Source organism: Carya illinoinensis, chromosome 15, assembly GCF_018687715.1.
Source record: "Carya illinoinensis cultivar Pawnee chromosome 15, C.illinoinensisPawnee_v1, whole genome shotgun sequence".
In the NCBI taxonomy this organism is placed as follows: Eukaryota; Viridiplantae; Streptophyta; class Magnoliopsida; order Fagales; family Juglandaceae; genus Carya; species Carya illinoinensis.
The window spans coordinates 9,490,032-9,505,400 of NC_056766.1; the positions used below are offsets into that span (position 1 = coordinate 9,490,032).

At 32.7% G+C, this 15,369-nt stretch overlaps 1 protein-coding gene across 1 annotated transcript; it reads right to left on the bottom strand.

Annotated features, from left to right (window-relative positions):
- Positions 1–9,868: 9,868 nt before the first annotated feature.
- Positions 9,869–12,136, bottom strand: LOC122295859. Its single transcript, XM_043105112.1, has 2 exons — positions 11,003–12,136; positions 9,869–10,624 (listed from the first exon to the last, which is right to left on the bottom strand). Exons 1-2 carry the CDS (start codon positions 11,916–11,918, stop codon positions 10,125–10,127), a joined length of 1,416 nt encoding a protein of 471 aa, XP_042961046.1. The 5' UTR covers positions 11,919–12,136; the 3' UTR covers positions 9,869–10,124.
- Between the last annotated feature and the right edge of the window lie 3,233 nt (positions 12,137–15,369).

The window sequence follows — 15,369 nt, forward strand, 5'->3', positions numbered from 1 at the left end:
GTATTTTTATTTTTTAGTTTCTTCTTAATGGGTAAGGAAATGATTATTAGTGAATATATATTTATTTTTTTCTTAATAGTTAAGGATGTTTAAAAAATATTTAAAGAAAAAAACCCATCTATACTAGTGTGTACATTTGGTAGGCACATTAGTATTGTTCGAATAGAAATTCAATGATTCAAGTTTTTTTTTTTGAAATTATTTTAATTTGATAATTTTAAAAAATATAAATGAGTAATGCTAGATATAGTCTTAAGATATGGACAAGCCTTGCATGTTTTATTGAAAAAAGTGAAATCTATCATTAAAAAATAATTTTTTCACGTGAATATCAGATTTACCTACATTTGTTCAAGTGAGTATACAAAGATTGTAAACATAATTTCTTTAATTCCAATGATATATGAAATTACTAAAACTATTAGAAATGACAAAAAAGTAACAACACACTTGTCTAGTTAGTTTTGTACCTTTTTAATACATGCATGATATAAATGGTAAAATCAAGTGTTTTTTTGTTAGGACCAAAATAAGAGGCTGGAGAGGGAATCCAATTCGTTCACTTTCATAAAATTTCTCATTTTATTTAATTTTATCATTATAATTTTTTTAAATTCTCACAAAAAATATAATAAATAATCTAACTTTTTCAAATCTTAAAAAAAATATTAAAAAAAATATATTCTAATAATATTTTATATAACTTTCAACTTTTATCTCATTTCATCTACAAAAACAAACGAGTCGGCCTAACAGTAGTAGTATTAATTATGTGAACTTAATGAATCTTTTCTGCAACCATTAGAGATGAGGCTCGATCAGAGCGACTTTAAGGAGCTGCTGATCAATGAAGATTGGTAGATAGGACGGCATTGGATCACTAGTAGCCCTCGCAAAGTACTTAACTATTATTATTGTTATTAAGTTGCTAGTTGAAGAGTTGTTGGATCATTAAGAGGATTAAAACGAGCGATCGAAGTAGTTAAGAAAGCACTATCACTCACTTTGTTTTTGGGTTTTTGTTAAGGGAGAACGTCTATCAATGACACTTTAAAAAGTAAGACTATAGTTGAAAGTTTGTTTTTACCCTAATTGGTAACTATATAGTTTGTGTCACTTGGAGGCATCTTCAATTTCAAGCCTGCTCATGAGTTCCATGCTTATATATAATATTATATGCATACTAGCTGCATGCATGTCCACAGTTCAAATCATAGGACCACACCAGATTAATAATCTAATCATGTCGATTCGTACTCGGGATCGATCGATCATGATTGGGATTCGTATGATTTGGAGAAATGACGTTTTTCATCTTGGAGTTTACCATTCCAATCATATGATTGGTTGATGATATGTTAAATTTTAAGTGGCTTCTCAATGAGATCAAGAAGTGCTTTAGCCACAAAAGAATTTTATAGAAGTAAATGTTCAAGCTGACATAACTTTATGAGGTTCATCAGATTGTAAAATCCATTTTTATTATAAAGTAAATCTAACTTGAGATCGATCATGATTGGGATTCATATGATTTAGAGAAATGGCGTTCTTCATCTTGTATTTTTTTCATTTCAAATACATTACTTGATTATGTATTACACTTTAAGGGGCTTCTCATTAAAAGAAGCGTTTTAGCTACAAATTTTTTTATAAAAGTAAACTCACAAATTGACGTAATTACGTGGTGTCTCAGATTATAAAACTATTTTTATTATAAAGTAAATATAACGTATAACATGAAATCACATCAGTTTGTAAATTTATTTTATAAAATCTTTTACGACTATAGTTACTTCTCATTCCTTTAAGCGATTCAACTATGGGATTGCCTCACACACAAAGGCATGAGTCCATCATATGTATATATATATACACACACATATACATATACATATATACATATATATATATATATATATATATATATATATGTACATATCATGGAGCGTGCCAAACTTTTTAAGTGGGGCACAACTGAAATATTCTTTTTCCTTTTTCTTTGGGTCTCTTACTATCATGTCACAATATCATTCTTTTGTATGCATATTGAATAACTGAAACATATTATTGTTATATGTTTAAAAAAAAAAAAAAAAAGGACCTAACTACAATCTATACCTAATAATTTTCTAATAAAGTGAGTACTGTGGTACTTTTAAATTGTATGGATTGTTAGAGGTCTGGTATCAGACAAGATAAAATCATGTACCAATTCTTACATGATTCCTTGCATGCTACCTATGACAATCCGGATTTTTAAATAATGAGAAAAACACATGACTCTGTACACTCGAACTATCAAAAAGTTTGCACTACGTAGTACGTACACACCCTAAATTATTAATATTGACACTTTGCATCCTGCATTATCGGATAGTCAAGATTGTACTGCGTCACCAATTTTTCTTTCATTTCAACTGTCTTAATTCGATTCGGGTACTATATATAGAGTGTTAGTATTGATAATTTGAGGTACAAAGTGTAAAATTAGCTGTCACTACAAGCTGAAAACTGCTTATAATTTGTGGCTAGTTATATCTTGTTAAAATGAATATATTCTCGTCACAAATAGTCATTCTTATTACAGATAACTCATTTTAAATGTTCACTTTTCGTGAAGTCGTTTCTAAAATATTTATTATCATGAATAGCATGCAATTATATATATATATATATATATATGAACCTTCAATATTACTCTGGCATTTTGCTCCAAACAGAATCTCTCATTATTAAACTCATCTATGATAAGACCGATAAAATCAAATTGATTTATCATAGTATTTACATCCTATATATTATTACTGAAGAAGATTGGGAAACTCATTCCTATACTTCGAAGGAACTTTTCCATTATGATGTTGTTGTTTACCGTTACTTTGATTACATTGATGCCTGATTCAAATTTATAATGTGATATATATATCATTATATTATATATTATCTATCGTGCATGTTCTTGTGCTATGACATGAAATGAGATCAGACCCTCATGATTTCATATGTGGTTCGAAGTAGTGGTAGACTGCAAGTTTAGCAAACTGCTCCAAAAACTGACTCTTTCTGCAGTTTTCTCGACTCCTTTCTCAGGAAGGAAGATCAACCAGAAGAGATAGATATCAAAAGATCAGAAGTGATCATAAAAGGACACCAAACCCCAAGTTCTCTTTTTCACAACCTAACTCCACCAATTCATTGGGTTTTTTGGTTCCGCCCGTTTGCTTGGAAGCAGACCAAGCAACTCGATCCATTCCTAGGACCCACCACCTGAGTCTGATCCAATCTTACCAACCTCGTTAACAAATGATCTAGATTAATTAATGATGTTATACATGTCATTTCAACAAGTAATTAATGATTATCATCGAAAGATGAAATAGAAATGGTAGCTCCCTTGCACCTTGATAGAACTGCGTGGCATGGAACTTGGAAACAAGTTTCTCAAGAGCCATTGATTATTGTATAGAATGGTGTTAAAGGTAATCATGGTATCATCTGAAACAGTTGGAAAAAACACCTTGCACCTTAAAATTGTTGCTTTTCTTTGCAACTTTTTGATAGTTTGAGGATATAATACATCAAAAGATGTAATTTAGACACCCAGACAGTGTGGTTTGCAAACTAAGGCTATCATCCTCAATATTTTTTATTTCTTATAGGTTATATGGTCAAGGGAACAATGTTCTGAGAGGAAAGTTCCCTTAACGTGAACGGCCGTCCAAAATACTGACTGTAACGCAATACAAAACTCTTAGTAGATCATGGACATTGAGTACAGCCACACAGGATCCAGAAAAATTCATTTTTTTTCCAAAAAAGAAAAAAAGGCAAAACAGTGGTCTTTTTCAGAGAGGCTGTTACTTCTGCAGAAGGGTTTTCTTTATAGATTATTATTCTGCGGCATCACCCCCCACCCTTCATCCAGCCTTTTCTTTCCCCTGTGCTTTTTACCCATGTGGAGCTTTGCATCACATGCTCCCACCACCTCGGTCCTTCACATCATAACATTATTCTCATTTCAATCCTCCTTTTCATCCAAGCTCCTCCACCCAATGCATCTTTCTGTCCCCTTTCATTCTGTCATTCTCTCATAAGCAAATCCTTTTTAGTTATCATAAATATTAATACCATAACTGTCGCTGGTTTGGACTAATCTTGTGGTCCAATTTGGGCAGTTTCTTAGTCATTTGCACTCATTCTACGGACATTAAAAACATAAAATTATGGCGTCAAAGGAGAGATGTGTATATATAATATATACATATGATTCTGATGGCATAATTATCAATGCGGTCCTCTTGTCCACTACTCATGGAGAATAGGCAATCAAATTATTCTTCTTTTTTAGTTTTTGTCTTCCACCATATCCTGTCTTGGATGACGACTGCAATGCACTCTAAAGCCCTAGTACTAGTACTAGTACTGCACTCCCTCATTTGGAGCTCTAACTTCAAAAGCTTAAGGTAGGGGAGACAGAACATGTGCATCACTGCCTTGTAGATTATCATGAAGATGCCTCAAATGTGGTCAAGCACTGGAGGTATATATTTTCTGTACTCGGGCTTTGCATGGGATACTTGGCTATGGGGTCGCTTGCTCTGTGAGAAATCTATTCAGTAGTGGGATCCATTTCTTTTTTCTTTTTTTACATCAATTGTTTACTTTAGAGCCAGCCTTTTGGCCCAGAGGACCTTAGGCCACGGCCTAGACATGAAAACCATAGTCTATCCATAGCATTATTTAGTTTAGTATATTCTAAATGACTTTCTACGTGGTTATTAAAATATATCACATCAATAAATACGATCACATTCAATAAAGTCTAAGTATGATGTCGGTTTAGTCTAATTTTAAATTAAATCTTAGTATTTAAACACCTAACTCTTAAATTATTATATTTATTTTAACTCAAAATCTCTTTATTTATTAGACAAATAATTTTTTTTCAATTCAACACTTCTTTACACGTTAGATTCATAATTTTATAACTTTTTATAAATATATATATAAACTCATATTAATATTTAAATATATTTAAATTCATTTTAAGTGGATTCTATAAAATTTATTTTATTATCTTAACTTATTACTATTTATAAAAAATTTAACTCATCTCAATTTAGTTTAATTTTTAAATAATAATTAAGATAAAATAATAACATTTTTATGGACAAGGACGCTGCAAATGCTGAAGTGGCATTGAATTCAAATTACTTACCTAAAAAAATCATCTAACCAAACTATGAATAACTGAAAGGACAAGTGGTCGCAGCTAAGCTGAGTTTATTTGTTCTGCTGTATGCCACACGTCTTCAAATTTTCGGCCCGTTGGGATATGCCAATTCACTCAAGCCACGCCCATTATGAAACTGACTGACAGAACAGCTGGATCGCATTCTACATTTACAGAAAAAATTTAGTTGAGAGCAGCTCAATTCCAGCCATTGACAGAGCTTGATGAGCTCGAGCTTGATGTTGTCTGTAGTTGTATAAATGCTACAGCTCTGACCCTCCAAAGCAAGAAGATGACTGTTCGTTTTGGGGTAGGTTTGACTGGGATGCATAATCATCCATGCAATCTGGGACTACGTGTCTTCTTTCTCACTGACGGTTCAAACCACGGGCCAAGGCCCAATTCTAGTTGCATTTCCTCACGGATCAAATGAGGTGCACGAATTCTTGATGCATATCTTGTGGGCTCTTTTTTCATAAGTTTTTGGGCCCAATGGGTGAGGATATGCTCCATAATCCACACAAAAAGTTCCTTTTTTTTTTTTTTTTAAAAATTTAATTTAATTTTATTTAATTTATTTTTTTTTTATTTTTTTATTTTTAATTTTAACCATCTCTAGACCTAACAGATATAGGCAAGTCATTTTATAGCTTAATTATCAGCATACACAATTTTTAAAGACTTTTTTTTTTTTTTTTTTTTATAAAAAATTATTTTCCAAAACTTGGCATATAAAACTTACCACATTGACACAAGCGATCCTGAGAAGATGCGACTGATGCCATATAAGCTAAGAAAATAAGTGATTCCTGACAATTTTTTAAATGGTTTAGAGAAGTTGTTGAGTAGTTTTGGCTCTTTCACAATCTCAAAAATTATCTCAAGATGTGAGTTCTTCTCTCACACTTATAAACTGACTGCTAATTTTTTTTTTCTACAATCGATGTGGGATAATCCTAATAATTTCACCCTCGCACATTAGGTTTTGGGTCTAAGCAGCGACAATCTATTTCTCCTGCAAGTTGTTTGGCCTAAAACTGTTAATAAACTTGAATTCTGATACTAATATTAGTTAGTTTTGAATCTCTTTTAACTTCAAAAACTAATTCAAGAGATGATGTTTTCTCTTCCATTTATAAACTGATCACAAATTCCTTCTACAATTAACGTGAGACAACCCAACAAAACTTTCCTCCAATCTAATTTAGAAGAAAAATCCCTATCAAAATATATGAGTCATGGATGACATCCATTACAATTCTCCCAAACTCCGTACTAAATACTGAAGAAAACTTTCATAAAGACAGGCAAAGACAAGGCAGCTTACGACCTTGCACGTCCAACTCTACCTAGCTCATCCCATAATGTATCAAGCACAAGGATAGTTGGAACATCCCCTACCTCGTGCATTACATTGATAAACCAGTAAATTAATGCGATCTGTCACGATGTTTTCTTTTTGTTATATGTTGACCCACGTCATTCCACTTGTCTAAGGCAGGGGCGGCTCAACAGGATAAACACTATTTTTGCTTGCCTAACTCCCACCATTAAAAAGTTTATTAAGTATAAATAAATTCACATATTAATTTATATATTAATATTAATTTTTTTATATTTGATATTTAAATTAATATTATTTTTAATAAAATTTATTTTTTATTAATAATATTAAATTATACACATATTAATACGTAATTATACTTACAATTAAATTTTTTTCCAACTTAATTTATCTCATACATATAATACATAACTATTTTTTTTAATAATAATGTTATATATAAGTCTAGAAAATGCAAATCTTATGCCGTCCTTACACCAAAAAATAAGAAAAAAGAAAAAGATAGTCTACTATTTAAAAATAAATGGATTTCATTGTTTATTTAAAAAGGTTTGCACGTTCTAAACCTATACATATTATTTTCTTTTATAAAAGAGACCCACGTAACGGTAATGCGTAATTTTTTATAATCTTTAGCCCGTACAATGTTATACCGCACGGACTTGATCACATTGGCAGATTTATGGCTCGGTTGGACACTTGGAATATTTCAAAATTTTATAAATAATAATAAAATAATTTATGTTAAAGATATTTTATTGAGTTTTGTGTTTTGTTTTAAAATTTGTAAAAGTTATATTAGTTTTTGTATTTAGGTAATGATTAGGTAAAAAATTAAAGATTTGAAAATTGAAAAGTATTTTATGTTTGAGCAATAGAGTTAGAGTACATACAATCCTCATTTGAGGATTACTCATGCAATTATATTTAAAAAAATTTCAAAATTATAATAATATCTTTTTTTAAAATGATATATATATATATATATATATATATATATATATATATATATATATATTTTTATCCTTATTTATCAAGAGGATTGAAGAGGCAGTCCCTCACTTAGGACTGCAAGTAGAATTTCTCTTAAGGGATATTTGTGAATAAAATTATAAGAAATTTTCAAAACTTTGAGAATTCTCATCTCTATGGCCAAACACACTTTTTTTTTTTTTTAATTTTTTTTGAGTTTATTCTTTTTAAACTAATTTAATTCTTTTATTAATTATCCATATGCCAAACATTTAGTAAAAAATAAATTAATAAAAATATGATGTGTAGGTTTATGTTTAGAATTTTTCTTAACAGAATTCCTACAATTCATGAGATATACTAAGTAATGGCACATGCATCCTAGAAATCTTGCCAATTTCCAAATCTTTTGTTTCCCAATATTAGGGGTGGGCAGCGGAGTCTGCCCGCTAACCCCACCCTATCCACCTTACCCCTGCATGGGCGGACGGGCTCATGTGGGGACCCCACCCCCGCATGAAATATTCTAAGCGGGGGCAAGGGGCGAGTAGGGTTCAACCCCGCCCCAATTTCTCCCTCCCTGCATTCAATATTTATATTTATAAATATATATTTATATATATATATATATTTATATTTTACAAATTATATATATTATAATTTGTAGATTTGTTCACAAGATTATATATGATATGGACACTCTAAGCTAACTTTATATAAAACTTCAAAACCATATAATAGTCTTACTTGAAGATAGCACCCTACCAATATTAATAAATTCCCTCTTAAAGTACGCGAGGCCCGTTAGTTCAATGTCTGTCCATTTTTCTTCATTTCTATTTCAGGTCAAATCCTCAATATTCTTACATCAAAACAGCAATTGTTGATGGAAATCAGGCAGAGAAATCGGTCCTTCATTGGTCATTGCATATATTATTATCTTCTTTATGAGCCATTGCATATATTATTAATTTATTAGAAAGAAAATATCAAACACCATTGATTATTGGGTTAAAGAAGGGCTAATTTTACAAGAAAAAAAATAAATTGATAAGTTAGATGTGATGTGTACCTTAGATTTTTCACAGTAATAAAGTTTTACAATTGAAAAATAATATTTACAGTCATAAAATATACAAGTGCCGAGCACTCTTTTTAAAAAATATGAGTAAATATGATACCCACATAAAAAAAATTAATTTTTTAATAATAGAACCAAATTTTTTTTAAAAAAATATATGATACTTGCATAATTCATGATTGTATATAATATTACTAAAATTAATATAATATATCTATTTACAAATCATATTGAAGTCAACAATGGCAAAGTCATTAACATGACGTTTGAATTTGTGGTGGTTCGCATGTATTGTGATAAAACTCTGAATTTTGGAGCACATGCATGCCCCAAATTCTCACTTTTTGGTTTCCCTTCGTATTCTTCAACCTATAAATATATGTGTATATCTTATATTGATCTCCCACCTACCTTTTAGCAAAGAATTCACACATGTCTGTGCTTTGAAAATATTCTTCTCATTCCCGTTTGCATACCACAATTTCTTTTCTTCATCTCTCCAAAGCAATTGAACAGCGATATGAGGAATAAAACCTTTTAAATTTCAAGTGAAATGGATAATATTCTCTTAATTGTATAGATTATATACTTTTTTTTTAATGCTTTGCATTAATTTTACCAATAAACTAAGCAAGTTGTCATAATTCTTAACCAAATCTTTGTTTACCGCTGTGATCAAAGAGTCCAAAGACTCCATGGTGTTTACAATCGAACACAAGCAAGCTCGACTTGGCCTAATGGACCGCGTCCTTGATAGAATATCTTCGTGGTCAAACTATTTTTCTTACCTGATCATGTCCAACCCGAACATTTTTTATTATGTTTTCTTAAAAAATATATAGAAATACTACTTATCATCTTTACATCAATACCCATATATGGTTTGTCATTTTTCTCATTGTATTTAAACTCATATATTTACACATTAATATATGTACTTAGATAAAAAGATAAAAATGACAAATCATATATTGATCTGTGGTGTAAGAGATTATTAGAATTCACATGAATTTTCATTACGAGCCTCACTTTTTATCTAGAAAAAAATCTAATTACGAATACAATTGCGTATTAATATGTACACTACTCTAATGTGATTAGTCAAAAAGTAAATTTTATTAAAAATAATGTTAATTTAAATTTTAAATACGAAGGAATCAGTATTTGTACGTAAATTAATACATAATTTTATTTGTATTTAACAAAATTTTTTTTATCTAAGAGAGTAAGAAACTTGTACACCCTGTAACTTCTATTTGTATTATTTCAAAAAGTTACCAACAGTATCTTGATATTCACAAGGGAATAAAATGGTTTCTCAAAGGGAAAATAAATAAATAAAGAAACAAACAAAACAAGAAGTTGATTGGCCAAAAATGACAACCCAAATGTGGTCAGCATCTGCAAGGTGTTCTATCTGCATTTCTCGGAGATGAGGAAGCCACTTGAGGTTTGCTTTTGAATTGATCAAAGAGCCTCTTGTTTTTTCTATTTTACGACATCGCATTTGAGGGTCTTCCGCTATCTTCCAAGACAATTTCAAACAGTTGATCAACCTCTGTTTCTTGTTCAGAACCTCTTGCCTGTTTAGCAGTGCTATTCTGGCTGCCTCTGATTGTACTCGAATTAAGCCTCTGGGAATCGAATGTCATTGAGAAGAGATCTCTGCTGTCTTCATACCCCACATCGACAGCAGGGGAATTCAGATCATCATGCGGGCGAACAAAGCAAGGATTTGCTGTCCTCTGCGCATTTGCAGGGCCATAGGCGAAGACGCTTTGTCCCAGATTAACCAGAACCAAGATATCAGTGTTTGCAGCTAGAGTTGGATACAATGGTGTCCCAAATTCTTCTGACTTGCAATGGACAACATGTACCAGCTCTGAATCTACTGTGAAATACACCTTCTTCTGCCGAGGATCAAATCCACAACCAATCACTTTATCTGTTCTTCCCCAATCTGCTTCTTTCGATTCGAACACCAGTTTGATTCCTGAAAGAAGAAACCCAAGATGTCACATTTCAACATTAATATTAGGCAATAAAAAAAGTTTGCTGTTATCTGCAGAAAGGTAAGCAAGAAGTAATGTAGCAGAGATGTATGCATATGCAAGGAAATTCTCCATTGTTTTTGGTCAACTCCTCCCAAATAAACGAAAAAATTGGCACATGAATTATTAAAACGAAACATGAATTATTCCAACATTGTACTTTTTTCTTTTTGCTTTTGTTTTAGATTATGGGTATTCCTTCCAATCGCTATTTCATATGCAGACTGTTCTCTTTTATACCGTTTATTATAAGCATCCCTGCTTTATCCCTCTGCAATATGGAACTGTTGAAATCCTACATAAAAGAGAATAGAACTCACCATCAAGATAGAGAGAACCGTCGGAGTTGTATCCGATGCTTCCTGGATAGCTGCCGGGAAGTTTCGAAGGAAGAGAGCCTCCGGCAGTCAGCCCCAGTGAAAGCTTTACTGCTTCACCGTTCCCACTTTCTTCAAAAATGTCAACCTTCAATTCTTCAATGTTGTTAACTCTTTGACTGCTGGTAACATGGATTAAGGAATCTGAAATGGCTTTCGCATTTGAATTCTCTTGTATTAGTTTAGTCTTCTCACCTTCCTCCTTCGCCTTGCCAACCGATTCCTTGTAATCACCATGAGTATGCAGAATTGTGATCTCGAAATAGGCTTCTTGAGGAAAAGAAGAAGAATTGTTTCCCAAGGGCGGGCCTGGCAAAGGCAAAGCTGCCCTAACTACAGACGCAGCAGCCATGGAAGGTTGGCTTATGCTCACTTTTTTCACCCCAGAATTGAACCTTATCTTCTGCATGAATTCCAACGATCCCTGACCAACTTCCCACATCATCTCAGCCTCGGTCTCGATTCCCTGATCACCGACAGCGCATAAACCCAACAACGTTGATCTTGTCGTCGACGATTTGTTGCCGGTGAAAGCAAATTGAGACCATCCATTCTCGACGGCATCGTTAACCAGCGATGGATGATCAGCCCAACTAAACAGAGGTTTCACCGAAACCCCTCGTGAGAAACCGTACTGATTCCCTCTTCTTCTGACATCTAAGTATCGAGGTTGATGATGAACGCTCGCAGTTTGTTGAACTCTTGCAGAACTCCCAACTGTTGCTCGAAAGCTCGGAGCTTTTGGTGCGAAATCTTTACGTTCTCTTAAACAAAAACACCGCCAAACCAAAAGAATCAAAAGGAACGTAACAATTCCGACGGACAGGGCCACCACTATAACCAGCGTCAATCCAAGCATTTCTTCCTCTTCCCTTTAGCCCTTCTAAAATTTTCCCTCAATTCCCTATGCTTTGAATAGTATAAATGATTATAAAACAAAGAATTTTCTATCGATTATTTTCGTGGTAGGAGAAGATTATAAGGAAGAAGAATAGACAGGAAGGCGTGGACTAAGACCTGTTCAAGAAAGTCAGGAGCGTGGTGCTAACAATACAGTAAAGGTGGGAAAGACGAAAGCACTTCGCTTGAGAGATGGCATTATCTCTTTCAAAATAGCACACGACTTTATTTTCCAATTCTTTAATTTATTGGGCCTAAACCGACGTTCTTTCATAAAAAAAATACACATTAATTTCGTTTATTTTCATTCTTTTTTTCTTCGATGCCAAACATAAAGTCAAGATGGGGGCATGTGTTCAAAAGCACTTGTAGAAAGCCAATTAAGCCCCAGAGGTCCAAATTCTAACTGGGAGGGCTTTAAATGTCGTTTTCTTTTTTTACTTTTCCCCAATTTTGTTGTTTGACATTTGGGTCTTGGGAGGGGACAATGGGAGCATTTGGAAATGCCGCCATTCCGGCGAAGACGTTGACTGTTAGAGAAAGTGAGAAGAGAGGGAGAGAAAAAACAAAGGAACATGAATCTTTTTGTTGTTTGTTCTGGTAGTTATTTGCCTATCAACAGTTAAATCCAACGTTTTGTGTTGCCTTTTTTTCAGTTGTTGGCCTCGTGCAATTTACAGGAGAGGCTTTGGTGCGCAATTCCATATCAAATATAGAATTTTTTATTTTATTTTTATTTTCCTAGAAGCAGATAGCAAATGGTTGCCTAATTATCAAAGACAACAGCATTCTCTCATTCGAGAGTTCCATCAAGAATTAGATATGAACCAAACTTGTTATCGCAACTCAGACCATTTATAAATATGAAAGGCTATTGCAAGCACTACAACAAAAAACATTTTTTGGGATGAAAAAATTTCGTCCCAAGGTCGTCCCAACATCACTGTCCCAGAAGATATATTGGGACGAAAATTACAATTTCATCCCAAAATATATCTTTTGGAACGATTTTGAAATTGACCATTCGATACCGTTCGAACGATGACATTTTTTCTCACGGTTAAAATTCGTTCCAGAATGGCGTTCGAATGCTTCTCAGTTACCGTTCGAACGTTAATGTATCTTTTGAACAGTTATCAAGATACGTTCAAACGATCAATAGAATTACGTTCAAACGTTAAAGAAACAGATCGAACGGTAGAAGAGATTGAACGGTGCTGATCAATGTTCGAACGTTATGGTAATGACCTGCGTTTGAACGTTTTTTTGAGCATCTGGTATCGTTCGAACGGTTTGGTCATTAATGTTTAAACGGTACATTATCATTTGAACGGCCTACCCATTAATGTTCGAACGTGACACAGTCGTTCGAACGGATATTATTTTTATTAAAACCAATAATTATAAAAAAACTAAATAGACATCCATAATATTTGAAAAACATAAATTAGGAACTGTTTAATTACTCACAAAAGTTTTACAATAAGTGCGAAAAAATAAATAACCATGAGACTAGCATTATTCATACATAATTAGATAATGTCATAAGCTAGACGTAAAAAACCATCAGTTGGTTGGAGGCCTGTACTATTGCATAAGCTGTTGCATTTGGAGTTACATATCTCTCCTGAACTTTGCTTATTCTTCTTCATGTTGTTTGAAGCGCATCTTCATGTCTCCTTGTCTCGCCAATTGAGCCTCTAACTCTTGTTGTTTTGCAACCAATTCTTCAATTATGCGATTCGCACTCTCTTGCGCTATAGAGGCAGACCTGGAAGAAGAGGAAGAGGGAGAAGGTTTTACACAGCGACCCAAACCCCTCAAATATCCTGAACGTTCACCCAGAACTTGTGTAAAAATCTTAACATCATTATTTGAGGAATTTTGATCTGACGCAAATTCAACACGCAGGGCAACCATTTTATCTTACACATAAGATAAAAAGTTAATATCATCATAAATATTTAAATATATTTATGTAAAATAAATTATAATACTTACATAATTTTCACGGGCATCAGGATGACTCCACTCTCCATTACGATTAGTATGTGATGCAGCATAGAATTTTGTCAGATCATAATTGGCATCTGAATCTTGCTATAATAAAGATTTGTTAAGATATAAAGTCATTATGATTCATATATTCAGTTAACTATATACAAATAAAAGAATAGCAATTCCAATTTCTTAGAGAGGTGGTGGAAAGATCTTGAGCCTGCATGATGAGTAATCTTCAATTTTGATCTATTTGTTTTGTTTATAGAACTTCGCTCCTACATAAGAATTGAAAATATTAGAAAGGGAAATTAAAAATAGGACGACTAAAATAATTAAATTAATTATACCTTATATGATGGATCCTCAAATATGTCACAAAATTTTTTCCAATTAGAAGGTTTCATATCTTGAAAAGGATGTTGGCGTGCTTCTTCACTATTCTCAAACTTATTATAATGCTCATGACACATCGCCTTATACTTGTGGAATGCATTACACATAAGCTCTTCCACAGTTTTACGCTCCTCTCTTCGACCAAAATTTAATTCAAAATCATACTTACAGAAAAAATTTAGACAAAGATATTATCATTTATAATATTCTAACTTTAAAGTAAAATAAAATCATTTACCAATTAAATTTCGTTTATTAAACATTACCAAACAACGCTTCTTGATAAGGTCTTTAACATCTTGGGGGACTTTTTTCCATGAACTTGTTGCCAAAGGTGCATAAGTTCGTGTAAGAGCACCTACATGCGATGCAAGCCAAGCTGCTGGTTGTCCTTCGCCTCTGGTATGTTCATCAAGAATGTTAATTTTGATCTTACCCACCTTACGATATTTTTCCAACGTCACGCCTCTCGTAATGCCTCGACCTTGATGAGATTGTACTGTGAAGTCATCATGATATATAACATTATAATCAATTTTTTATTATAATCTTAATTAATAACTTTTATGACTATTAGAATTTTACCTTATTCTGTAGAGTCAATCTCTAATGGTGAGTCTGAAGGAGAGCTAGGAACAGGTGGAGATGGGTTGCGAACTTTCTTTATCTTCGGAGGCATAATTTCAAAAAATTAATACAATATTCATTAAGTAAAATAGTGCTCATCATCACGTAATGTGAAAACATAATTCGTCAATCACTATCTGTATCAGTATCATTTGACAATTCAGTCTCATCATCTGTAGATACTTCAGATGAATCAACATTTTGCTCAAGTGTCGCATCAACAATTTTAGCCTCAATATCTTCTTTATTCAATGGAATCATCTCATATTGGCTCAAATCCACAAACAAATTAAAGATGGGCTGACTCTCTTGGTATGCTTCTTGAGTAGAGGCATCATCTTCTTCTTCATCTCGCCCTTCTGCCTGAGGGATAACATCATATATATTTC

Bases quoted from the DNA above. Each gene is read 5' to 3' on its own strand.
- LOC122295859 (XM_043105112.1), bottom strand. From the start codon at position 11,918: ATGCTTGGATTGACGCTGGTTATAGTGGTGGCCCTGTCCGTCGGAATT. The intron at 10,625-11,002 runs GTGAGTTCTATT...TTCTTCTTTCAG, and splicing joins CGGTTCTCTCTATCTTGATG to GAATCAAACTGGTGTTCGAA.